The 26,332-nt window shown below is 44.5% G+C and overlaps 1 protein-coding gene across 2 annotated transcripts in view; it reads right to left on the reverse strand.

Moving 5' to 3' along the window:
• The window catches only part of FBXW8 (F-box and WD repeat domain containing 8), a 54,033-nt gene that overhangs the window by 23,893 nt on the left and 3,808 nt on the right, over positions 1-26,332 (reverse strand). For both annotated transcript variants that reach the window (XM_062631136.1, XM_062631135.1), the window contains exons 3-5: positions 18,156-18,320; positions 16,655-16,743; positions 3,257-3,414 (exon numbers count right to left, since the gene is read on the reverse strand). In XM_062631136.1, the coding sequence (XP_062487120.1) occupies positions 3,257-3,414; positions 16,655-16,743; positions 18,156-18,320 (412 nt within the window). The remainder of the gene's footprint in view (positions 1-3,256; positions 3,415-16,654; positions 16,744-18,155; positions 18,321-26,332) is intronic.

Consider the following 26,332-nt stretch of genomic DNA (forward strand, 5'->3'; position numbering starts at 1 on the left):
TCCCCACATCATTTCCAGCCAGAGGAAACCAGCCTTAACCTCAGCAGAGAGATGCTGGGTGCTCATGAACTGAGATTTTACATGTTATAGTCACTGCAAGGCCATTTCTCAACTGTCAGCAGATCCAGCAAGTTACTTACTGTACTCAACAGCAGGAGACCAGACCTCAGCCATGAGGTGTGCCTTTACCTTACTATAACCACATCAGCTTCCACCAAATGCTGTCATCTTTTACCTCCACCACTCTTCTTACAGAGATTTCCAAGTGACACCATTTCTGTACAGTCCCTCAGGAAAGGCATGTATGAGAAAGTCTGTATTTTCTTCCCAACTTGGGCACTCCAGAGGCAGACTCCCTGACCTAATGTGAAATCCCATGCCATTTAGCCAAACCAGGAGTTCTGCATCCAGGGCCATCTGCACATATCCAATGGGAATAAATATACTACTTCCTTCAAAAACTTTTCCCTTTCTTTGAGCCAGGCTCTTTCCCTGCTATCCCACAGCATATCCTTGCACTTAGGAGAAGGCACCAAGCGCAATACTCCCTTTCTACCTTTGCAGAGAGGGTACAGAAGGGACAATACCTGTGAGCAGTTTTAAGGGCATCAGAATGGACAAGACAGCAAATTTCGAGTCCCAGAAAGTAACACTGCCAGAATTCCCTTCCTGGAGCCTGCCAACAAGCAACAGCACTTCTGATCCCTGCAGAAACCACCATCCTTCGCTCCATGTTGCTCTTCTGCAACTTGTGAAGTACCACGAACTCTTCCCAACAGGTCTGAAAGCTCTACCATGAAGGGCAGCAGCTCAGCATCTCCCTGCCATGCCTACATGAGTATGAAACATAGCACTTAAGAGAGAGATAAAGAACCCAAAGTATGTTCTCTTGTTGCAGCACATTGTTTTCAAGTCAAACTATGAGGCTCCGAGGACAGGGGGGAGCCTGATGGCTGAAGTAGACTGCTGTTTCCCAAAAGCTGTGGCTCCCAGCCAAAGCCAGGCAAGCATGGAGCAGATGGAGTCCTGGCAAGGCCTCTACTGTCCCTGCATTAGCAGCATCTGCTCATTACCCAGAACCCTCGCCTGCTTTATCTAATGCTCCAGGAAAAGCATTTTGATTTGATTCATTTCAGTTCGGTAACGTGCAACACAATTAGTGGTAAAATCAAACTGGAGCACTGCCAGTGCTGACAATAGGAAACAAGGCAGAAGAAATATGAGGCCAGTGGGTTGGAATTCAAAAATCACAACTGTGGATCAAGTTGCCAAGTCCCGTTGCCCCAGGTGTACACTGAGTGCCCCCGCTGAGCACTGGCATGGGCAGAGGGAACTTCATTTCCCCCCCATACATTTTTCCCTCATTTACCTCTCCTTGTTTCTCAGAGGCTGACACCGCCGGAAACATCCACCCGAAGTCATAATTCAATTTTGCTTTAGTACCATCATGGAGTTACAATTCACTCTGGACGCAGGCATCCCAGGAAGACAAATCTTTCTCCTTCCTATATTTCATCTGCCCTGGGAAGCGTTTGCTACTACAGAACCAGCAGAACAGTGCTGTAAGGCAGGCACAGCGCGAGCAGAATCTGCCTGTTAGCTCTTCCCTGTGATCGGGTGCCAAGGACATCGCTGCGTGAGCTCTGTTGAACTGGGAGAAACTGATGTTATCTGAGCGAGTCTGCGAGCCAGGGATTCGACAGAGAAGTCTAGACTCTTTGCCTGACAGCACCACCTCCAACACTAGCAGATGGTTTCTCTGTGTTAGTCAAACTTACAAACAAAGAGAAAAGGGAGCTGGAAAAGTACAACAAAGAACAATCAAACACATTATCTTCAAAGCCATCCTCTCCCTCCCCAAGCTGAAAATCATGCTCTCCACCAAAGTGTAAATACACACTTCCAGCTTCCAGTTACTCAACATTTCTAAAACCAGCCTTTATAATTCCCTATTCACATAGAAACTAATCTATTCTGACCAGGCTTCTCAAATCAGACTAACTGCCATACCACAGAGCCCATTGAAATTTCTACCCAAAAGAATAGAAGGCACTAAGGTTTATGTAAACTAGTTTAGTCACAGCACACCCAGGACTGACACAAGGAATGCGACAGATAAAAACCCCAAACAAATTATTAGATTATTCAGTGGGAGACTAGAAAACAAACAAAAGAACCTCATTGTTTGGTACACTGGACAAAAAGCCAACACTTAAAACTATCACAGTTATAATTTCCTATGACTTGAGTAAATAATATTAATGAGTCTTCTGCAACAGCAGACTGGCTGTTGGCAGAAAACACTGCCCATCAACGATTTTTAGCCACAGAAAACCATTACAGCATGATTCATGCTAGAAATACAACTAAGGATGCTGATCATCTCAAAACAGTTATTTTCACATATAAAGCATTAACTTTACTTCTAAACTAAACCACAGAGATTAGAGATTTAATTGGGATTACCCATCTTTTTTGTCTTCACATGCAGACATGTCAGGATCAAAGATAATAGGTTTACAAGCACCCTAACTTTCAAAATACTCTTTATTCATACCCAAGGAGAGGATTTCAGGTGTCAAATCATACATTTTAAAGACAGATGATGAGCTGAGCTCTGTGAGCAAGTCAGCCTAGGATCCCAACTGGCCAACACTGTCCAAACCTGACTTTTACAATTGCTGTTTCCACGGCCTGTTGGTCTCTTGTTACCCATTACACAAACATCTAAGTGTATTTAAAACAAGGATTTTATTAAGGTTTCATTAAATATTAGGTCAAAGTATGTAATAACCCACCACTGCAAACCAACACTTCCGTGGAGAAAATGTGCATCCATACGCTACGCCAAGAGAGGATGCAGATTAATCACATGCAAGTTTACCAGTATTCCCATCACAAAGCTCCACAGCATCCCAAGGGAGTTTTGGACAGAGGAGAAGGCTGGTGGAAGAAAATGTAATATTTTTATAGCAAAACAAGTTATTTGCTTAAGATAGCTTGGCTGGATGACAGCCTGGCACTCCAGCTTTGTGTAGCAGTTCCAGTAGGAATTAAACATCAGCTTTAATAGGTGCTATGTTCCAATGCCTCCTAATGCATTTAGGGTTATTGGCCAACTTTCTCACATAAAAGCAAGTGTGTGCGTGTGTGTGTGGATACAGGATTACAGACACACAAAAAGCTGAGCACAGCTGCTTCATTTTTGTAAAGCCCTTTTTTTTTTCCAATAGGGAGGAGAGTTGTGGTTACTTACCGTCCTCGTAAGCTGCTACAGCCAGGGAGCTGTTTATCCTCACAAAGGAGACATGTGGCCGAGGTCCAGCATCACCAGGACCATGCACTGCTTCCAGAATGGGGGCTGTGTAGTCCCAGGTGCGAGTGTCCCACAACCTCACTTCTCCTGATGTGTATCTGGAAAAGAAGGCTATTGTTCACCCCCAAACATCTGAAAAGGGGAACTGCGGGAGGAGGGAGGAAGAAACAAAAAGCATCTTAAAACCCAACACCATCTACAGCTCCTGGAGTGATTCTCCTCCTGTTTACACACACACTCTGTACACAAGCCCATCAACTTTGCTCATTTTATTCCCATTTACTGAATGTAACATCAAGTCTACTAAGGCAGTAAACTGGAGCTACAAGAATGACACGACTGAGCTACCACATGTTACCAACCATCAATATTAGGTTTACAACCAGAATGCAAGTAGAGCTGTGCTCAAGGGGGAGAAGGCAATCAAGCAACAAGTCATGGCAAAACTTCAAACTGCTTCTTTTTGGTCTTTAAAAATCCGTGATTGTGGCTGGGCCAAGGAAAGGCTGTTTAACCAGAGCGTTTATGTACATACACACAGGCACTCACACACATACACCCATCCAACCCACTGCTCTTCATAGAAACTTCTTAATGTCTCACCAACAGATCAGATTTGCCTACGCCTCTGAAGACTAATTATTTTATTAATACTATCAAGGGTTGTCTTTAGAATGAACATTTACTAGAATAAAGTGCTGCCTTCTCTGCAGAAGGCTCTCCCACTGAAACATCAGAAAAACCTGTAGTTTAGCATCAGTGTGCCAATGAGAACACGAAAAAACAGAACTACACTTCCCAGATAATACTGAATGTATCTAAATGAACAAAGGTTTTACACAGCAAGCAACACAGAAATGGGTCTGTGTCATCTTTCCTGCAGCACACATCCTATTAAAGAACCCCCCCCTCGAAACTCTGCTTCCTCTATGTCGCAGAGGACACAGGAGAGGGAGGAGAAGCTCCCTCTAAGACTGGTCAAAGAACACAGTGCAACAGCCATTTGGAACAGTTCAGTAACTGAGTTTGGACAGAACTGTGACAATCAACACTGTCAAACAGTCTCAGATGTCTTTCTCTGCCACAGCTGGGACTTGGATTCTGTAGGAAAAAGCAGGATGCTTCCTGCTCCATCAGCTTCGTCTTTGTTCCCATTTTTGGGGGGAAAAGTATTTCAAAAGAATGATCCTCATAAGGCTCAAAGATCTAACAATGAGAAATCTGGCTGCCCTATAACGGGAAAAAGAAAACAGTTATTGACAAGGGAGGTGAAGTGCTTAATAAAGATTCAGAAGATGTTGGACTTAGACTCGGGTTACCCAGTTCTCTGGGGAGTACCGTGCAATGGGTTACAGGTACTCCGAGCAGATCACTCCCAACATCTCTGGGTGAAAATGCTCCACTTCATACAACTAATTAAAGTGCCTGAGGGGGCGGTGAAACCTGTCAAGCAGAAAGAGATGCACATTAATTCTCTGCACTGAATCGGGAAGAGAGAACTGTGTCCTTTTCACCTGCCTTCCTCATCAGTGTTTTACACAGTAAGAAAGAAGAAAATGAGAGAATAGGGTGGGAAAAGCACTTCTCCCCTTTCCTCCTTCTGCAAATGAGGCCCAAATCCCCCTTCAAATCCTGCTTTCATCTCAAATTTACAGCAGCACTATTTCAAAAGAATAGATCAAGAAAGAAGCTTCCTTCCCCAAAGCAAAATATTCCATGCTGGTCGGAAAAGCAATCCAGATCAGTCCACAACATCAGTTTACAACACCAAAAAGTGCTTATTTCAGATATATTTTAAAACTTAGGAGACAGAACACAGTGGGACAGATAACTGCAAAGATCTATTGCTGTCCCCTTCAACAAGACACACACATAACATTTGGAAGCATTTTAATTTTGAGCTGCTTTGCGTTTCCCTTTATGTTTGAGTTGGTTGGGGTCATGTTTTCAAGCTTAACTGCAAAGAGCAGCAGATTACTCCCAAGGGGGAAGCCAAAAATTCTCCTGTCAGTAAGTGACCCTGAAAAGTAAGTCCCAAGAGAGACATAAAATACTGGTAGAGTTGACAGAATAGTCATTTTCATCCCCAAATAAGCACAGAAGAACAGCATCTCCTCCTAGTGCATACACATACTCGCTCTCATATAATCCAGTGTAGGAATGTAAAAAGAGAGACTAACAGATGGAGAAACAGAATGACAGGAATAGAGAAAAGACACAGGGCTGGCTAATTTTCTGAGTGCACTGCTTATGGTTTTAGTATCTAGCATGCAACGCAAGGGATTCAGGACTCAAGACAGACCACCATCCATAAAAAAGAACACGGACTGCAATCCTGGAATGAAAGCTCCAACATCACAGCACCACAGCAAGTGCTTAAATTAATTCTAGCTCTGAATTCAACCAAGTCAAAATTCAGCTTGAACCATTCTTTGTTCTTGAAAGACCTGAAACACCTCTACAGATAAGCTCAGACTGCAACAAACGACCAAAGGTTTCTATCTGTTTGAAATAAACTTCACTCGAATTGATGTGTTTGTGCTGGGACCTGCTTTAAAGCAAGAACTGTCTCTGCTTGGTTGGCTCTGCATCATACTTCCCTGTAGTCTCCTCATCCTCCTCGTCTCCCATGATGGATAGAATCATATAATCACAGACTGGTTTGGGTTGGAAAGGACCTTAAGATCATCCAGTTCCAACCTCCTGCCATGGGCAGGAACACCTTCCACTAGACCAGGTTGCGCCAAGCCCCATCCAACCTGGATTTGAACACTTCCAGGGATGGAGCATTCACAACCTCCTTGGGCAGCCTGTTCCGGTGCCTCTCCACCCTCACAGTAAAGAATTTCTTCCTTATATCTAACCTAAATCTCCTCTGTTTAAGTTTGAGCCTAAAGATAGGTACATGTTGAAGGGAAGGACAAGGGCTTTATGTTCATCAGGAAGAAGTGGGAGGATGGCAGCAAGGCATCTTTGCCCCCATCCTTCCTGTATCCCTACCACTATTTCTCACTCAGCACACTCATCCTTCCCAGTGCAGCATGACAGCAAATCAGTCCCACGCAGCAAACCTAAAGGATCTGGAGAGATGTTACAAGACCATGATGGAAACACAAGCAGAGGTCTAAGTTTGGGCAGGGAATCAGCATGGGGAAATGGGAGACAAAAACCACCTCCTCAGCTGACAATACGCTCCGTTGGCCATCACCACCACATGCCCATTTCCAGCATAGACTGGGCCTCCACCAGAAGAGAACTGGAAGAATTTCAAACTCAGATGAATCCAATTCAGAACTAAAAAATTTAACAGGTTCAACTCCCTGCTTTCAGTGCTGCTGTAAAGAGCAGCACTCTTTCAATTTGTTACCACAACAAAAGGCTTTTAAACTACTAAAGCACTGCCTTGCTGTAAAAAAATAAATAGGCCACTTTACTGCAGACACTTGGCAACTCTGCCATAGCAATAGATGGCTGAAGAGCACAACATGCACATGCTGCACTTCACAAAACCTATTTCTAGATAATTTCAGTATTTCTATTCATTTCCTACCACAACTTCTACACTTCGCCATGAATATCTACTTGGGTTACCAGCTGCTGAATGAAAGATGCCTCAGAGCAGAACCAAACCATCTGAAAGACCACACCTGATTCACTTCCTTTAGAAAGGCTGTCCAAAGTCTTGCTTTCCCAAGCACAAGTAAAATTCTCTTGCTTACAATCCTAGGTTTCCCCCTCTCCTTGCCCTGATGCCTTCCAAGGCATTTCATCCACACAGTTTCAGGGGTCTGCGTGCTTCAATCCCTACTTACCAGACCCAGTCATCCCCCTCTTAGCGCTCAACAGACACTCTGCACCCAAGTAACTCAGCTTCTCCAACAGACTTACATGTCACCTCTTGCTCTTTTGAACGTTTCAGTGTATACACATGAAAAGCAGCAGCAGGAGAAAGACAGGAGCTGTAATCTTCTAACTATACTCCTTGACAAGCCAGCGCTGTAATTCTGGACAGATATGTATACATCTGTTAAAATGAGTCTGCAAATTCAGCTTAAGCTTTACAGATACACATAAAAACCTTGCTGAAATGGAGCAACAATAGCTGGAATGCATATGGTACAGAGAAATCGCACAAAAATAGATTAAACTCTTATGGTATCTACAAATGCAGCATAATAAAAATACCTACTCACTAATCAAAAGCATTTCAACTACTTTTTATTGGCAGTAATGTCATAATGAGATGAACCATTTCCTCGTGCCCTCTCACATGAGTGAAAGCAGAAGACTGAAGGAGAAAAGAGCTGGGGGTTAAAAGCTGCTGATGTCCCATGATGGCTGGGAAGCAGGTGGTGAAGTGCAGAGCACATGTGGGAGGAAGCCGACATGCAGCCTGGGCATCGCTCTAATGAAGTGGTGCTGAAGAGGCAGGCGATTTCATAAGGAGAAAAACATCAGGAAACTGGTCAAAACACAGAGTCTCATCTGAAAAAAAGCTCAACTGTGTTGGACAGCCATAGCCAGAACAAATTTGGGGACGAGGAGGAGGAGGGGGAGGCTGATCTCTCTCCAGAGCCCCAGATGTCTTTATCGTTGCCTAATGACAATTATACTCAACCAATTAAGACCCTGCTATCACAGTTGCATTGTTAGTAAGCCTTTGGCCCTGAGTGTTGATGGCTGTCTAATTAGTGTTTGTGCAAAGTACAACTGCAACTAATACATAAACTGACAAATACACAAAAGAAAAACTGTTAACAGGAACATTTTCAAAACAGTCGAGGCTCTCCTCGTTTTCAGTCCATGGCACAGCAAAGACAAACTGCTTTCCTTCATGGCTTGCTTACTGCTGGCACTGCAGAATGTCACTTCCAACAAGCAGGTCAACTGGGTTGCTGGTGAAACAGGATGCTGGTGACAGTCCATTTTGTTGGCTGTCTCAAGCACACGATGCCAGGGCAAGTCTTACTACACTAAGTTGGTGTGAACACCAAAGATATCTCAGAAATCAGTTCATATTTTCCGTGTTTTCTCTAAAGAATCTGTAGCAAGGAAATAAAAAGGAAAGAGAAAGAAGCCCCCTTTGTTTCACAGTCAGGTTTGATTTCCAGAAGGCAAAGCCTGTTCAGTTTCCAGATACCTGCGGTGATCAACAAAACACAAGAAAAAACCCAACAACTTTGTTTCAGGCAGTCAGTGACCATCTGTTAATACTCAACAGATCTTATTATGAAGTCCTTACAATGTCAATGCATTTTATTGAAGTCAGTAGGAATTTTGCTCAAGTAACAGTCGCCAGCTATAGCTCTGTTTGAACGGATGCCTGTTGATAAGTAAGTAAAATAATGAGTATTTTGCATGGTCTTGCTGCAACAAGCATCTCGGACCTTTCATCCCTATTCCACCAAAAGCAAGTAACCAGTCCTTCATGTGGTTAATTAAGGTATGCAGTCAGTGACCCCCTCAGGAGGCTTAAGAATAAGGTCCAAATAAACCCAAGCCCGAACGCCTTTGGAAGCTGATTCAAACTGCTCCTAAACTTCATGTTCTCCATGAGGCAGTGGTAATTCATAACGTTCCATTTCAAACAAAAGCTCTTCACCACAACCACTGCAAGCTGGAAGATGCCACAACGGCAACATACAATACTGAAATGAAATGGATTCTATTACTTTCTTTATACTCAACATGAAGACCCAACAAGTCTTCTCTGAAATGAGGCATAATGATGCTTAGATACACTTATCACAGTGTTAGATACCTCACAGAGCAATTATGTGAAGACTTTGATTTTGCTACTACATATATAATCAACAGGTAGCTTGGCTAAGGGATTCCTTAAGGGAAAGATTCAGGAAAAAGAAGCTACAAGCAAGGAGTAAAGAACTACTCTATATGGCAGGAAGGAATATAAATAGAACACAATAACCAATACAAATGAAACAAGAAAGAGAAAACTTTCTGCCCTTATAAAGCACAGCAGAAAGCTATGCCATAAAATACAAGAAAAAACAGATGGGGTTAAACCAAACCCAGCACCTGAAACAATCCTAACACAGGTAGAAGAACGTGAAGCAGACAAGTAATGTCCCTGATTTCATCCCAACACTATTTTGGGTTGCTTGAGACATGAGTGCAGCTATGAGAAAAGTGACTAACTTGTACCAAAACGGATCTGGAAACACTAAGATTGAACATGTAGGAAGCACATTCTGAGCATCCCTACGATCAGTTCCCAAACTCTTCTGCTGGGAACATGACTTCCCCATTCATCAACCCACGTCCATCTGTGGATCACTCATAGATACTGAGCTGCAAAGAGCTTATACTTTCCTTCTTATAGCCTTATTTAGGAAACCACAGCTCTAGAAAGTGGGTTAAGCTGCAGGAGATAACGTGCAGTTCTTCTGCAGGTTATTGTTGTTATCTGTAATAGAATTAGTATTTTTCCATCCCAACTACTTCTGTGTGCCTCACCTCCTTATTAATTTGAAGTGGATGTAAATGTCATACCAAGGGAATAGAATCAAGCCAAAGGGTTATATGGCAGGAAAAACACTTTAATGAACACTTACAAAAGCAGCAGTTAGAGAAAGACAAACTGTCTCTAGTAATTTCCTTAAGGCCAAGAAACTCCCATCATTTAGATCAAAGTTCCAGTGTCTTGCATCAGCCCAGGCCCACTGATTCAACCAGTTGCTCTGATCAAGGAAACATAATACTGTGGGTACTGTCATGGCAGGAGGAAAAGAAATAAATCATCTTTATCAAAAGAATTCAAGAGGAATTGGGTTGCAATCTGGGGAGGATCTGCTCCATCAGACCTGTTATTTCCTAAAGGACAAACACATAATGCAACAAATAAATCAATGGCTCCAGTTTCAGATACAGGGGAGAAAACTCCACTGGAAGACGATGTAACTTGGAATGTTTACGTGTTGGAAGGGACACAGACTGCAACATACTGCAAACAGCAGAGAGGGTAAGTATCACCTGAACTCCAGACACTGATGGCAAAAGCACAGGGGCTGGTAGGCTGGGGAAACAGTAAAAGTGCAATGATAAGTTTACCAGAAAGAAGGATGGGTTTGTCTGCTCTCAGGAGAAAATCAGGCTTTGCAAGCTCAAAAATAACAACTGTGACTTGAGAACACTGGGCATTAGTAAGCACACAGCCCGTCTCGCTGCAGCAGCACATTCATCTGCACCCAGAGGTAAATCAATAGCTCCATGGTCAGGCAGGCTGGCAAAGCATCTTTCACAAAGAGTCGGGATCAAGCTTCTGCTCTTGGTTTCACCTGAAGGGCTCTTTTCCATAATTGACAGAGAAGCCAACGTGCTTGTCACTGAACACAACCTTACCTAACTCCCGTAGTTTGTCATCTGACCGCTCTGAAATGATGTCATCCCCTTTTCAACCCTCCTAAAGGTGACTCACGTGAAAAAAAGGAAGGTCTGACACTGACTATCTCTTAGCAATGATGAGAATGAGTGAAGATGACACAAAAGGTCTAGGGAGGGCTGAAGGAAAAAGGCAAGCATTTCACCTTCTGCCTTACTGCTTTGTTTTACATCCAGGCTCTCAGTCACCAAGAGGGGAGGGAGAAACCTATCAAAGTTGTGCCATTATACAAGCACAATTCAAGCAATTAAGCAAGGCAGGGGTTTATTCAGGCTGCTGTTCAAGACTTCAGTTTGTTAACTTTGATTCATTTTCATTACTAATTAATATTTTGGTTTCCTCAGGTCTGCACACTGAATTAAGATGCAAGAGCTAATAACAAATACCTTGAGAATAACCCACAAGCCCTATAGCAAAAACCAAAGAAACCCAAACCAAATTAGATGAGAGTTGACATGAAGTTTGGAAAGTGCAGGGAAGTGTTTTCAAGCCTTTCGGGCTAGTTTCACACATCATTATGAAGCTGAAAAGAACAGCAAGTCATTTGCAGGTCACCTTTGAACATAAGGGAAGTAGACTGGGAGGTGATCACAGAGAACAAAGACACCCACCACATAGTAGTAGCTACTTACATTATGTTGCTCATAATGACTTAAACTGTTAAGGTCCAAATTGTCTGGAAGTGCTGCAGTGTTTAAACTGTAACCCCCATAAGACTCTTCAGAACAAAGGCAACTGTATGAAAATCATTTCAGGGCATTCCTCAGTATGAGAGAATCAAAATTTATCACTACTTCTAAACCAGATGATTCCCCCAACTACACAGAGTGTTTAAGAAGTTCTTTTCCTTCTCATTACCTTTATCAAGCATCACTTGGAGAAATACCATGTGTGCTAGGTCTGCTCCACCCTGAGAGGGAGGAAGTGTTCATCTACTGATTTATGGAGGCATTCCAGAGCAGCAAAATCTCGCTCGATGTAACTCAAGAAAATGAAGTCTCTAGGAAAGATGACAATACTTATGGGGGAAGGAGGAAACTGCGAAGAGACGAACCACAGGCTGATTCCCAGCCTAGCCTGTAAGAGGGGCAGGGACTCCATGCAGCATCTGCTAGATGGGTCTCTAACAGCAGTAGCACAACAGAAGCATACCCTTGTATTTCCATTTATGCGAGCTCTTCACTAACAGTTTACCACTCTTTCTTCAGCTAAGGAAAACTGAAGAAAGAAAAAGCAGATACCTTTATATATCTGGGTATTTGGAAGGATGGACTGGCTCCTGTTTATTTTCATTTGAGAAGCTTTCAGAGCTACAAACAGCTTATTTTCATTTGGGAAGCTTTCAGAGCTACAAACAGCAGCAGTAAAGCCACAGTGCCCCTTCTGCAAGCATAAAAGTTAACACCCTGCACACTAAAACATCACCCTGCCTCACAGCAGACCTGGTGGGGTTTTACAGTAAGAGTTGTGAGGTAAGATGACAGCCACCAACACAAGGCAGGTTTGCCACACAGCTCAAGAACAGCCACACGTGTATTCCACACAGACAGCAACACAGTCTCACAACACACTACATGTTACACCACAGGATCCACTGTGTAATGACAACACAGTTCAAACAAGGACCAGACACATGCTCTGAGATCAGTGTCTCCAGGATGACCAAACCTCTGCCTGCCAATGCCCATCAGTGTGGCTGTCAATACTGCCCAGAAAAAAAAAGCAGCAGTTTTCCTGTCTGAACATGTGCTTGCTTGAAAGATATAAATAAGCTTTTATTAAAAGACAATGAAGAAATCCAGGCATTCTGCACTGCAACCAAGCATACAACAGCATTAGGTGCAGTGAACCCAATCACCGTGGTAATTTATAAAAGCCAAGCGAGCAGACATATAATTGCTTTAAGTAAACTCTGACTTATAGATAAAACTACATTTGAATTGAATACAGAGGGGAGGGGGAGGACAGCATCCCTTTAAAGAAGATCCTTCGAGACATGTAACTGTAGAAAGGCTGGCGAATACAACATTGATTGGGAGTGAGGTAACCACAAACACCACTGTCTCAAATGAAAAGGGATTCAAGGTCTGACCCAGAAAACAAGCGTCGTAACCGCTGGGATGAAAATTTAATGATAAACACAAGATGCTCTGTGCAGGCCGGATTGAATTATCTGATGTCAGCCAGGAAATGCAAGGCGCTCGGAGAAAGAGGAGCTGCTAGCAGCCACCTTCCACTCGCAGCTCAGGTTGCGCTTAATCAATCCTTGATATTCTGCCATCTTCTGGCTTGAGCTTTGGCAGCAGTGTGGAGAGAAGAGGAGAGTCCATGAAATAGGTGCATTTCTCTAAGGAAGAGCTAACCCTGCACAGTTTATCTTTGCTTCCTTACATAACGTGAACAAAAGAGATCTCCTCCTGAAGCACTTCAGGCAAACTGCCTCCAACACACTTGTGGCTGCTGCTCCAGGTCATTCTGCTCAGAGCTTGCACAAACTCCTTTTCAGAAAGAGTAAAATAAAAAACCTCTAAATAAAAATTACCCCACTTTACTGCTTCAAACAGTGCTGGACAGTGAAGAAAACAAGATCAGGTCTATCACAGCGCGGGTTCACATCAAGAAAGGTTGTTCCCAGACTTGCTAAAGACTCCAAATGCACAACAGCCCCAGCATTTCTGCTGGGGATCCTTGCTCTCCACCCCCCTTGTTTGATTTTTAGAACCACTCTCTGATCTCCCAAGATCCCAACTTGAGCATCCTGAAACCTGGGAGCAGCTGCTGTACACTGCCACAGTTTCCAGCTATAAAGACAGAATGTAATGCCTGGCTGGTCTGACCAAGCTGAGCCAGAGTGCTGCAGCTGCTCCCCAAAGTCAGGCAGCAAAAACCCACCTAAAAACTGAGCAGCCCTATCTGATCCAGTGCAGCAGCCTGACCACAGAAGAAAGAAAGGTAAATGATGCCACAGGCCACTGCTGAGAAACCCCAGGAAACGCCACACACAAAAGCAGCCTTAAGATCATCACTGACTTCTGAAGCCTTGTACGAGTTTAGCTTTACGCATCCAGCCAGTCTCCCTGTAACCTAGTATTATTCACATATATAAGCACGTAAGTGTTTGTGAAACTGGAGATATAATCCTTAAATGTAACAGATAATTGATATTTATACTGAGAAGAATATTGACTTCTGCTAACCTCAGCTATTAAATTACTTCTTCAGTACTGAACGAATGCAACAGCTACTATTGATCACCAGATTCATTACACTTTTATTACAAATTTGAAAGCACAATGCCATTAAGTACAATACTACAAGCAGGGAGAGAAAGGGGAGGGTTATGTTTGGGTTTAAAGACAAACAACAAAACCCCATCAAATTCCTCAGTCTCCCCCTCCTGAACATGCACATAAGTAATTTCCCTGCGCCGTTTCTTAATGTCCTTGGAAGTTTTAGTGATGACGTCTGTGTTGTTTGATATTCACCATTATTGGCAGAACAATGAATTCATCTTCTTTGGGGCAAGATTCACAGGATAGTTTTCTACTTGAAGCAACTTAAAGAGATGCTGTCAGAGACCTCAAGCTACCAAAGCAGAGTGAAAGGCAAGCAGTAAACAGCAAAGGAAGGAGTGTAACTTTCTGTCCTAATACTCTAAACATTTCATTTCCTAACCAGATCAAATCAAACAGCTGAATTCTGATTTCTCTGTGTTGTTGTACTAAATATATGCTCATAGCTTCATAAAGAGATACTATTTACTAAACATTATCTCAGAGAAGGGAAATGACTGACAAGTCATGCGAGTGAAACCTGGAACATAGCTTTTCCTAATGGATACACACATGCGGCTTTTCCCTCGGTGGTCTCTTTCCTGCTCATCTATTTCCACAAACCTTTCAGGAACCACAATTATCCAATGGCACCGCCTCCCTTCACCATGCCAACTGCTGCAAACTCACCAAGAGCAGCAGGAGACACTGGAGGAACTGGGGAACCAACATGAAAACACTGTGTGAAACTGCATAAACCCAACTTCCATAATACACCAAGCTGAAATACAGACTGAGCTGAATATGCAGGACTGTTGTCCTTTGGTTATTAATTCTTTAGATACTTAATTTATTCTGCTTATCTTCTATATATTCTATATAAAATTCTATAGTATATATTCTATAAAATTCTATATATTGCATATTTGGATATAAACACAATGGAGAAAATGAAGAAAAAGAAGAGCTGGAGGTCTTGGCAGCAGCATGGAGACAACTGGGGTTTCTGGCTCCCAAAAAAGTACAGGAGGTTTCATTAGAGACAGTGGAATGGATGCAGCAGTGCAGATCCCTGGCCAAGGCCAGGAAACACAGTGCCCAAGCTGAAGGGCACAGAAGAAGGCAGGCTGCTGTGGGCTTAGCTGGAGCCCAGCCACAGACCACAGCAGGCTGGGACATGCAGTGTCTGAGCGCTGCCTCAAGGGTCTCACATCAGGCACTAAGATCTGTGGTCCTCCAGCCACACAACTTCTTCCATGGCCACTGTTCAGGTTAACCACTGTGTGGCACTGCCCCTCCAGAGGTCACAGACTTCACGGCTCTTCAGCAGAGCCATTTCCATTCCTCTAACACAACCAACTACAGCAGTGAAAACACTGCACGAGAAGCGGAGAAAGGGAAGCAGTACTCAATGAACAGGATGGCAGAGAGAAGAGAATGGGAGACCTGCAAATGCAGAAGGAAAATAAGTGGGAAAAAACAAAACCAAACCAATCATCAAAGATAAAAACTCCCCTTTTCCTCCTGCTGTCTGCCAGTTCAGATTTCTGCTCTCAGTTGCTCAAGAGCATTCTGAGGGTGCTGAGGCGCTGGCACAGGGTGCCCAGAGAAGCTGTGGCTGCCCCATCCCTGGCAGTGTTCAAGGCCAGGTTGGACACAGGGGCTTGGACCAAGCTGCTCTAGTGGAAGGGGTCCCTGCCCACAGCAGGGGGTTGAAACTGGATAAGCTTTAAGATCCCTTCCAACCCAAACCATTCCATGATTCTATGAAAAGCCTGTCAATGTGTACAGGAGTTACCTACACCCAGTGTATTTCAAAGCACATTTCTTTCAACCAGTGTGTGAATCTTATAGTACTTCATAGTTTTCTCTAATCCCATAATGCATAAGCATACCATTAATGTGAAGTGCCACCATAAATATGGAGCTCTGGTATGTTGAGGACAGTGTTCTCTGACTTGCCCCCAGGATGACACCATTTGTATTTACTTGTGTGGCTTCTTCTGGAGGGCTACTAATTCCTGAACCTGTAAAATTCAAGCAGTAAAGCCTTACATCTATTGACACAGCCATGGTAACCTCTCCTAAGCGTTTGTGAGGTTCTTAAAATTGTATTTAAAAGTATATTTAAACCAAATGAATAGCTAACATTACATCAAGGTCCTGACAAGGCTTTATATTAGGGAAATATATTGGGTTTTGGGTGTTCTTCACCTCCCTAGATTGTCTTCCAAATAAAAATGGAGGAAAGTCACAGTCCTAAAGTTATCTTGCACAGCACACAAGAACATCCTTGAGATTAAGGGATTTTATGGAAAAAGTAATGAAGAGAGCATGTTTCAGTAGATGTGTATCACATTTAACACACTCTGGGTGCTTCCACAGCAAAACAAAGGATACAGCTCATCACAAAGTATTGCAGACTTTACAGGGACCGCATGCACATGAGATAGCTTTTTGAACAGTACAATAAAAACCTGCACTGCTGAAATGACTTGCAGGTAACCATGATCAGTCACCTGAAGGACAGTCACCATCACTCACAAAGGAACTATGGTTAGCAAAAGCCATTCTTGTCGCCTCTAACAAGTGCTTCTGTTGAATGAGTTAAAAGCAGTACATGAGATTTCAAGCAGTGTGAGGATCAGGCAGCCTCGTACTCACCCAGCAATGACAACTCCATCACAGGAATGTACATCACACAGAATCCTTCCCAGCTCGTACCGCAGCTGGCTCACAGCACCGATGCGGTTCTGCACAGAAGGAAGACACGGTGTTGGCACTGCCACACAGCTACTGACTTGGGCAGGAGGGTTGATCTGCTGGAGGACAGGAGGCTCTGCAGAGGGACCAGGACATGTTGGATCCATGGAATGAGGGCAATGGGATGAAGTTCCAACAAGGCAAAGTGCTGGGTCCTGCACTTGGGCCACAACAACCCCATGCAATGCTTGAGGCTTGGGGAAGTGCGGCTGGAAACTGCTCATGGAAAAGGAGCTGGGGATGCTGATTGATGGAGCTGAACGTGAGCAGCTTGTGCCCAGGCAGCCAGGAAGCCACCAGCATCCTGGCCTGGATCAGCACCAGTGCGGCAGCAGGGCCAGGGCAGGGATTGTGCCCCTGCACTGGGCACTGGTGAGGCTGCACCTCAAATCCTGTGTTCAGTTTTGGGCCCTTCACTCCAAGAGAGACATTGAGGTGCTGGAGCGGGGCCAGAGAAGGGCAGCGGAGCTGGTGCAGGGCCTGGAGCCCAAGTGTGATGGGGAACGGCTGAGGGACCTGGGGGGTTCAGTGTGGAGAAGAGAAGGCTCAGGGGGGACCTGATGGCTCCCTACAACTGCCTGAGAGGAAGATGGAGCCAGGAGGGGCTGGGCTCTGCTCCCAAGGAACAAGGGATGGGACAAGAGGAACCGGCCTCAAGCTGCCCCAGGGCAGGTTTAGATGGAGCTGAGGAACAATTCCTGCCCCAGAGGGTGCTCAGGCATTGGAATAGGCTGCCCAGGGCAGGGCTGCAGTCACCGGCCCTGCAAGTGTTCACACCCCGTGGAGATGAGGCCCCAGTGCCATGGGGCAGTGGTGGCCTTGGCAGTGCTGGGAACGGTTGGACTGGATGAGCTTAAAGGGCTTTTCCAACCCAGATGACTCTATGATTAATTTAATTCTTTGTGGAAAACTCCAAGCTTTGCTATTGCTACCGATAAGCTGCAGTGCAGCTGAGAGAAGTCACACACACCTTATACTTGCTGCCTGGAATTGTTACAGATGGAAATGAAGGAGAAGCGCTATCACTGTTCATTATCACTCATAATCTTCAGGCAGAGAAAGAACTATCACAACAACAACAAAATGATCGCTTTCTTTTAAACCAGGGTATGTAATGAGCAGAGGAGGAAGCTTTCATCTTAAAGACTGATTCTCAGTGGATTGTTGAGGTATAAAAGTCTCTCTCAAAGTCAGTGGAGCAGCACAGCAAACAAAGACTCACTCCCAAAAGCAATCAGCCAATGGGGTGAAAAAAAAGGTAAGGGAGCTAGGAGTGGGTCTCATAAATCCTTCAGCAGCTTTCCCCTTTCCACTGCCTAAAAGAAGCTGCAATACAAAAGACCAACTTTTCACCATCACTTCCTTGAACCAGGTTCCCATTTTTCTACAGCATCCCTTTTACCTTCCAGTTGGTTTTCAATGTGCGCTCCCTGGCCCGGCAGTTCCTGAGGGCAAGCTTCCAACAGGCATGATCGGAGATGCTTGTATCCAACAGGTATCCTTCCTGTTGGCACAACCTGTACCACAACACTTCATCTTCTGCAAGTGCCTTCCACGTCCTGCTGACCTAGAAACCAAATATATAGACATGTATAGCATGAAGCTGTAAAACATGGATTTCATAGAAAATTACTTAAGTAACATCTGAAATGCACACATATAAATCAATATAGAATCACAGAATCATAGAATAGTTAGGGTTGGAAAGGACCTTAAGATCACCTAGCTCCAACCCCCCTGCCATGGGCAGGGACACCTCACACTAAACCGTATCACCCAAGGCTCTGTCCAACCTGGTCTTGAACACTGCCAGGGATGGAGCATTCACAACCTCCCTGGGCAACCCATTCCAGTGCCTCACCACCCTGAGGCACTCTAAATTCTTAACTAAACAAATGTATTTTTTCACCCTTTATACTACTGAGAGCATAAAACCCCCAAACCTTTAACAAAAGGCTTGTTTTCTGTGGATTCTTTTGAAAGTACCTAAATTTTTACTCCACTGAAACTCCTTGCAAGATGGACACCAGTGTTCAGTGCCACACTGTCACTAACACACTGAAAAATCAGTGTATTAGAAAATTATGAAGGGAAAAAAGCAAGAAAACAATTCAGACAGCATTGTAAGCTTAGAGCAAAAATATGAATCTATGCTCATATTTGTAGCCAGGAAAACCTCTCAGATCACACCGCAATCTCTCTAAAGCCCCACTGACAATGCCTGATTAGGTGTATGACATTAGTGATTTGTAACCTATTGTATTACAGTATGCATAAATAGGAATGAATTATTAAGTTTTTCAAGCGGCCTCAAGTTGCTGTCCATTGCAGAGAGAACAGCCTCATCACAAGCAATTGTGGGCTGAGAATTAAAGATTCAAGAGGTAAGAGGCAACTTAAGTGGCAATCTGTTCCCTGTAATTCTTAATTTAAAAGAAAAAGAGGTAACCAATGAAACCTGCTACCAGTGAAAGCAGCAATCAATTGTAGAGTGCTTCCAAAAGACTAAGAAAGCCTTCTCAGACTGACATCAGTTATAAGCATCTTACAATTAAGCATCTAATGTCCATTGCAGTCCCCAGCTTACACCAAGAATCTACGTGTCCCATTCAGACAAAGTCTCACAAGGACCATCACTCTGTGTTCACTTGCCATGTGTTCCACTGACACAACAAGGCAGAGGGAAGTGAAAGATGAACTATTACTTGTTTTCTATTTCATCATTTGTATTTTATCATTATTAGGCAAACCTTGATTTAAAACCAAAGTAGAGTGTCACAACAAAATACAGCATAAGGAATACTTAAAGTACGAGACGCTTTTGGCAGCAGAGATTTGCTAGGAGTCCATGCAGAACACAAGCCACGGAGTAACAAAGCCTGCAGTGAGGCTTACACAGAGGTTAGGAAAATAAATCAAGCAGTTTGAAACGTGATCTGTACAATTTGTTATGTGATGACTTGGAAGAGCGTGCCTTAGTCTGCTCTATGAAATGGAGCATCAGGCCAAGACTGGCCAGTCAGCCCAACTAAAACACCCACAGCATCACAGGGAGACAGCAGCTGAGGTCCAGAAAGCACCCATCAACATGACCCTGTGTCTTACAGGTCTCACTGGGTCACGGTAAGTGCAAAACCATCTTGCACACATGGTGTGTACTGTATAGTCCCCAAGCAGTGGGACAGTATCTACGCAATAAACAGCACAGATCTCCCCTGTGGAAAGCTTTATGAATCTTCTAGCTATGTTGTTTACATTGTGTTGCCTGCTGGTCTCTCAAAACCCAGCATCCCAATAGGAATCAAGGATTGCATCATAAGATATATTTCATTATTCCAGGGAAAAGAAAAGTTTAATATGAAGAGAGAAGGGGGGACTGAGTAACCTGAATGTGTTTTTAAGATTAGAACCAGCCAGGCTGGAAAAGCCCTTTAAGCTCATCCAGTCCAACTGTTCCCAGCACTGCCAAGGCCACCACTGCCCCATGGCACTGGGGCCTCATCTCCACGGGGTGTGAACACTTGCAGGGCCGGTGCCTGCAGCCCTGCCCTGGGCAGCCTGTTCCAATGCCTGAGCACCCTCTGGGGCAGGAATTGTTCCTCAGCTCCATCTAAACCTGCCCTGGGGCAGCTTGAGGCCGGTTCCTCTTGTCCCATCCCTTGTTCCTTGGGAGCAGAGCCCAGCCCCTCCTGGCTCCATCCTCCTCTCAGGCACTTGTAGGCAGCCATCAGGTCCCCCCTGAGCCTTCTCTTCTCCATCTGGACCCCCCAGGTCCCTCAGCCGTTCCCCATCACACTTGGGCTCCAGGCCCCACACCAGCTCTGCTGCCCTGCTCTGGCCCCGCTCCAGCACCTCAAGGTCTCTCTTACAGTGAGGGGCCCAAAGATACCTACATACAAGAGCAGCTCTCAAACAGGAAAATCCAAGTCCAGCAGGACTAATACTCAATCACCAAGAGAACTTAGCTCAGACTAGCAGACACACACAATGCTCTTCCCTCATCTGACAAAGCAAACAACCCGGATAGGGCAATCAGAATGCCTTACAAACAACAGAACCAGCACGGAGTCTTCTCTAGCATTATACATCATCCTGTAATAAAAAAGCAGTGCTTAATGCTCCTCTCCCTGTAGGGACACACTCAGGAAGTTCAAAAGCAAAAGAAAAGCCCTCAGAGCGTTACGGTTTAGTGGGGAATTTGCTCTCAACTTGATTTTAAAGCAATATAAATGCAGATATTACTGCTCAAAGGAAAAAAAAACCACCCAGCTTTGTGCTGACACACCAAACCGAAGCAGCTGTTGGGCAGGAGTTGAGCAATGGGCCAAGTCGGGTTGACATGAGCAGCACCTCTGCCCCCCTCCTGTTCCAGCAGCACGTTTCTGCTGACATGGAGGGGACAGGCTAGAGGCCAAGCAGAGGGAAACAAAGCCAACTGATGGCAGTGTTTGCCTTGCTTAATAAAAAAGAAGCAAAAAGAAAGAAAAAAACACACACCTTTGGAGTTTGCCAAAATAGACAGTGTTGTTCAGAGCATTCGAGTTTCAAGGTCTTAAAAGCATTTTATAAAGATGGTATTAAAACAAAAGAAGGGGGGGAACTACATAAAATTTAGGCTGCCTTTTCAACTTTCAGGAACAAACATGCAAAGGGAATAAAGACCCTCGCCTATTATGATTTTCTTAAATCAAATTACATTGAATCCTGCTGCTTTACAAGCCTGGATTTCCAAAGGGTCCTTAACGCAGCCTTTTCTTGCTGCACCAAAACTAGCATGACAATCCCTTGTAAAAGCCCCACTGAGCGAGGCTCAGCTGCAAGAAATCACTAATAAAAGTGTCTCAAGCATTCCACTTTACAGCACCACTGTGAGCTGCCGCATTAAAACCAGCCATTGGCTCCCAGTCAGCTTTATTAGATCTGCTTGACTTCGAGTTTCAGGTGAGGCCCCGAAAGCCAGAGCATTACGGCTTTATTTATACACACCCATACATTCGGCTTGTTGGGGAGTAGCTGAGATGTGCAAAGCTCTTATTAAACTACAAACATAATGATTTCCAAATCTACACTATGCAGAAACTCCAACAACCCTCAATGACAACACCTCACAGAGCTGTTTATAGATTGAGAGTTCCCGGTTTCATTTGGCATTTAGTGTTCTTATTATCTTTTTACTACAGTTCTCAACCTTTCTCAGCAAAGAAACTTAGGTTTCCCCTGAGCTCCACACAGGAATGGTTTTATATCTTCTAGTTCAGCAAGTAATAATGGTCTGAAGGACTGCACCGGCTTTCACTCACATAGGTTTTGCTATTAAAAACACACACAAAAAGCAACAAACAAAGCCCACCTCTTCCATTAAATCCTAAATTCCTCCTAATCCTATCTAAATCAACTGGCTCAAACTGTAACAAAGGTTTATTTATCCCTTTGCATCAAATAACTGTCTTTGTTTCATTAGGTTAATTTTCTTCCCTAGACACACAAAGGCATTGTCAAGGTTCACTCGCTGAAGCCAGGGGCCTCAATTAGAAATATCTGGACCTTCAGTTCAGTCCAATACAGAGTGCCAAACCGGATTTAATCCAAAGCTATTCAGATGGAAGCCACACCAGGTGGAAGCTGCTCATCTTTTCAATTCACAGTGATAACGATAGCATCATAGAATGGTTTGGGTGGGAAGGGGCCTTAAAGCTCACCCAGCTCCAACCCCTGCCACAGGCAGGGACCCCTTCCACTGGAGCAGCTTGCTCCAAGCCCCTGTGTCCAACCTGCCCTTGAACACTGCCAGGGATGGGGCAGCCACAGCTTCTCTGGGCACCCTGTGCCAGTGCCTCAGCACCCTCACAGGGAAGAACTTGTGCCTAAGAGCTCATCTCAGTCTCCCCTCTGGCAGGTTAAAGCCATTCCCCTTGGCCTGTCCCTACATCCCTTGTCCCAAGCCCCTCTCCAGCTTTCCTGCAGCCCCTTTAGGCACTGGAGCTGCTCTCAGGTCTCCCCTTCAGGAGCCTTCTCTTGTCCAGGCTGCCCCAGCCCAGCTCTCTCAGCCTGGCTCCAGAGCAGAGCTGCTCCAGCCCTCGCAGCAGCTCCATGGCCTCCTCTGCACTCACTCCAACAGCTCCACGTCCCTCTTGTGTCCATCTGCTATTTTAAGTCCCATCCTGAGCCCAGTATATCCTTATCCATTGGTTTCTCTGCTCTCCCTCTCAACTACGAGGAGGACGGGTGATTTCTTTTATCCATATACAACCTTGATGCAAAAGGATGCTCAAAAAATACAAGAGATTTTCTTCTTTTATACGTATAAACACTAAAATCCTAACAGGTCGAAAATTCCTGAAGCTCTAGAGACAAGCATCTGAAATTCTCCATTTATGGAAGGCAATTCATTCTTAAATTCCTAGAAACAGTCTCCCTTGTCTTAGATACATACACAATTGTGTTGGTAAACATTTCTAAACCTTCCCTGGGATGAAAATGCAAACAGGCAACTTCCCACTGGTGCCTTCACACCACAAAACGCAGCTCATGCAGTCTCTGGCATTTATTAGAAAGCAGTAACTGTAAGTATATGGAGAAGTTCATAGATGAGACATCGCCTTGTCACAAAGCTGACAGTGTAAAGGCCAGATCCTCAGCCCATGAGTGAAATTAACTGCAGGTATCTGCAGTATCAGCCCCAAATAACACAAGAATCTCAGAATCAGTTAGGTTGGAAAAGACTTTCAAGCTCATCCAGTACACCCATTCCCAGCACTGCCAAGGCCACCACTGCCCCATGGCACTGAGGCCTCATCTCCGCGGGGTGTGAACGCTTGCAGGGACGGTGACTGCAGCCCTGCCCTGGGCAGCCTGTTCCAATGCCTGAGCACCCTCTGGGGCAGGAATTGTTCCTCAGCTCCATCTAAACCTGCCCTGGGGCAGCTTGAGGCCGTTTCCTCTTGTCCCATCCCTTGTTCCTTGGGAGCAGAGCCCAGCCCCTCCTGGCTCCATCCTCCTGTCAGGCAGCTGTAGAGCATCACTCACAGCACAGATACATCTTTCAATGGTCAGACCAGAATCTAAAGGTGGACATAGGGCTGGCAAAAAGCAGAGGGAAAATTTTGCCCTTACTCTGGCCTGTTCTGCTAACACATTAAGTCCTGGATACATTTCTCCTTGAATTACAAACATGGGCTACCAAGAGGGAGTGGTCTGCTGGATACTACTGAGTATCACACAACCCACCAGAGCTCAGGAACTGCTGACACGACTCACTTACATGCTGTGCATGCCTTTGGTAGTGGAAATGCCATACAAATAGTTTGTGTTTTAGAGTACTAATTCCAAAACTCAAGGAAAAGCTGTGGGGAAGAGTGGGAAGGGGGAAATATCAAGGTGAAATTAAAGTTCTCCAGAGCAGTCTGTGGTGTGATTAAATCTCAAAGAGACTTTGCAGTCAGGCTACTTCACTGTTAGTCGGGTACCAATTTGGCATAAAGAACTAAGCTAACAGGTTTTCTCCAAAGGCACTCACATAGTTCCTGATGCCAATTCCACTAACTGGCCCAATGTCATTAAAATCCCAAGGCACCTTAATAAAAACACCTTTCTGGGATAACACCATAAAGCAGCAGGGCTTTCCATTTAACACAAGCAGGCTTCCCCCCACCCTTCAAAAACCAAAGCACCAAGAGAAAAATGCAAATGGGATTTATTTTTATCGCTTTGCTTTTTATTTGAACACTTCAATAGCAGCCAGCTCTGCTCTAAAAGCACTGGATCTTCACCTCATTCCGAAAGCCCTGTAAAACACTGGGCATCTGCTCAGCTACCTGTCAGCTGCCATGCAGGACCAACAGACTCTGTGTGAGAAGGGGAACGAGAAAGGTGGAAAATCTTCTCAGTGTTAAAGCAATTCTTACGAGCACAGGTTCAGGTTAGAAACCAAAGTGAGTGAAACAGAGATCAAGTGCAGTGCCAGCACACAGAAAAGGAGCAGCCCTTCACCAGCCAACCTTTTTATTATGCCCTGAGATAAACTGATCATCCCAAGGGAAACAAAGCAAACCAAAACTAACAGCAACAAAAACAAAAAGAGATGGAAAATTAATAACCTTAAAGTAAACCACCCAAGAAATGCAACCCTTTTCATTTCATGCGATGGGGCCTTTATTGATTACATCTCTCTACCTCAAATCATAGAATCATAGAATAGTTTGGGTTGGAAAGGACCTTAAGATCATCCAGTTCCAGCCCCCTGCCATGGGCAGGGACACCTCACACTAAACCATGGCACCCAAGGCTCTGTCCTACCTGGCCTTGAACACTGCCAGGGATGGAGCATTCACAACCTCCCTGGGCAACCCATTCCAGTGCCTCAGCACCCTAACAGGAAAGAATTTCCTCCTTAGATCCAATCTAAACTTCCCCTGTTTCAGTTTGAACCTGTTACCCCTTGTACTGTCACTACAGACCCTAATGAAGAGTCCCTCCCCAGCATCCCTATAGGCCCCCTTCAGATACTGGAAGGCTGCTATGAGGTCTCCATGAAGCCTTCTCTTCTCCAGGCTGAACAGCCCCAACTTTCTGAGCCTATCTTCATACGGGAGGTGCTCCAGCCCCTGATCATCCTTGTGGCCTCCTCTGGACTTGTTCCAACAGTTCCATGTCCTTTTTATGTTGAGATGTATGACAAGCTCAAGCATATCTGAAAGCTTTTGTCTCCTGGACAGCACCAAAAATAATCCTGAAGAAATTATTCCTCTGCAACAGAAGCCCTGAAAGAGGAATTCTTCTTCTTCTTCTACCCCTCCTTCATAAAAGACATCAGCAAGTCAAAGATTTATTCAATAACCAACTGTGGTAGCTATTTAACACCATGGCTTGCTCATACTGAACCTTAAAAGCCTGATTTCAAGACACGTGCCATTTGGATAATACTTGTGCCCAGTTCACCCACCCCAGCAAAGCCATACCCTGCCTGACCCTTGTCAGTTTTTACATGTTATCATTTCTTTCTCCTGCAAACAATCCAGGGCATGGCTCAAGTGTAACACAAAGAATGGTTTTGGATGGACTTCCTGTGAAGTTGCAAGATGTGCTTTGTGCTTAAGAGTTCAGTGAACACCAGCCTGAAACACTGACCAGTGGCCATGGGAGAAGCTGGCAATGAATATCCACTATACCCTACTCTAGGTCACAGGGTAATCAGCACTCACCAACTTAAGTTTGCTTCATTCAGAGAGGAGATTAATCTTTCAGTGTGTGAAGAAAGGAGATAAAGAGGCTGAGTAGGGTGGGCTGAACAATGCTAAGTCAGGTGTATGTGACTGTTTAAAGTTATTGAAGCTGCTTGAAGAATGAGCTTGAAGAGACGGGCAGTTTACAGCTACACGTCAATTACTACATTATGAACCATGTCTGAGTACAGACTGGTGAAAGCATTATCTTAAAGTATCACCAAATAAAATTATGAAGCCCCTGGGGGGTAATGGGAAATCAGTGGCATTTGACAATTCAGCCTCACATGGAATTACTAGGACAAAAAGTTACTACTCCAATTCCTGTGGTTCAGGTCACACACTGAAAAGCTGGACG

The sequence above is a fragment of the Pezoporus occidentalis genome, unplaced genomic scaffold (genome assembly GCF_034315485.1).
Source record: "Pezoporus occidentalis ecotype Australia unplaced genomic scaffold, CSIRO_AGI_Poc_V1 ctg37, whole genome shotgun sequence".
Taxonomy (NCBI): domain Eukaryota; kingdom Metazoa; phylum Chordata; class Aves; order Psittaciformes; family Psittacidae; genus Pezoporus; species Pezoporus occidentalis.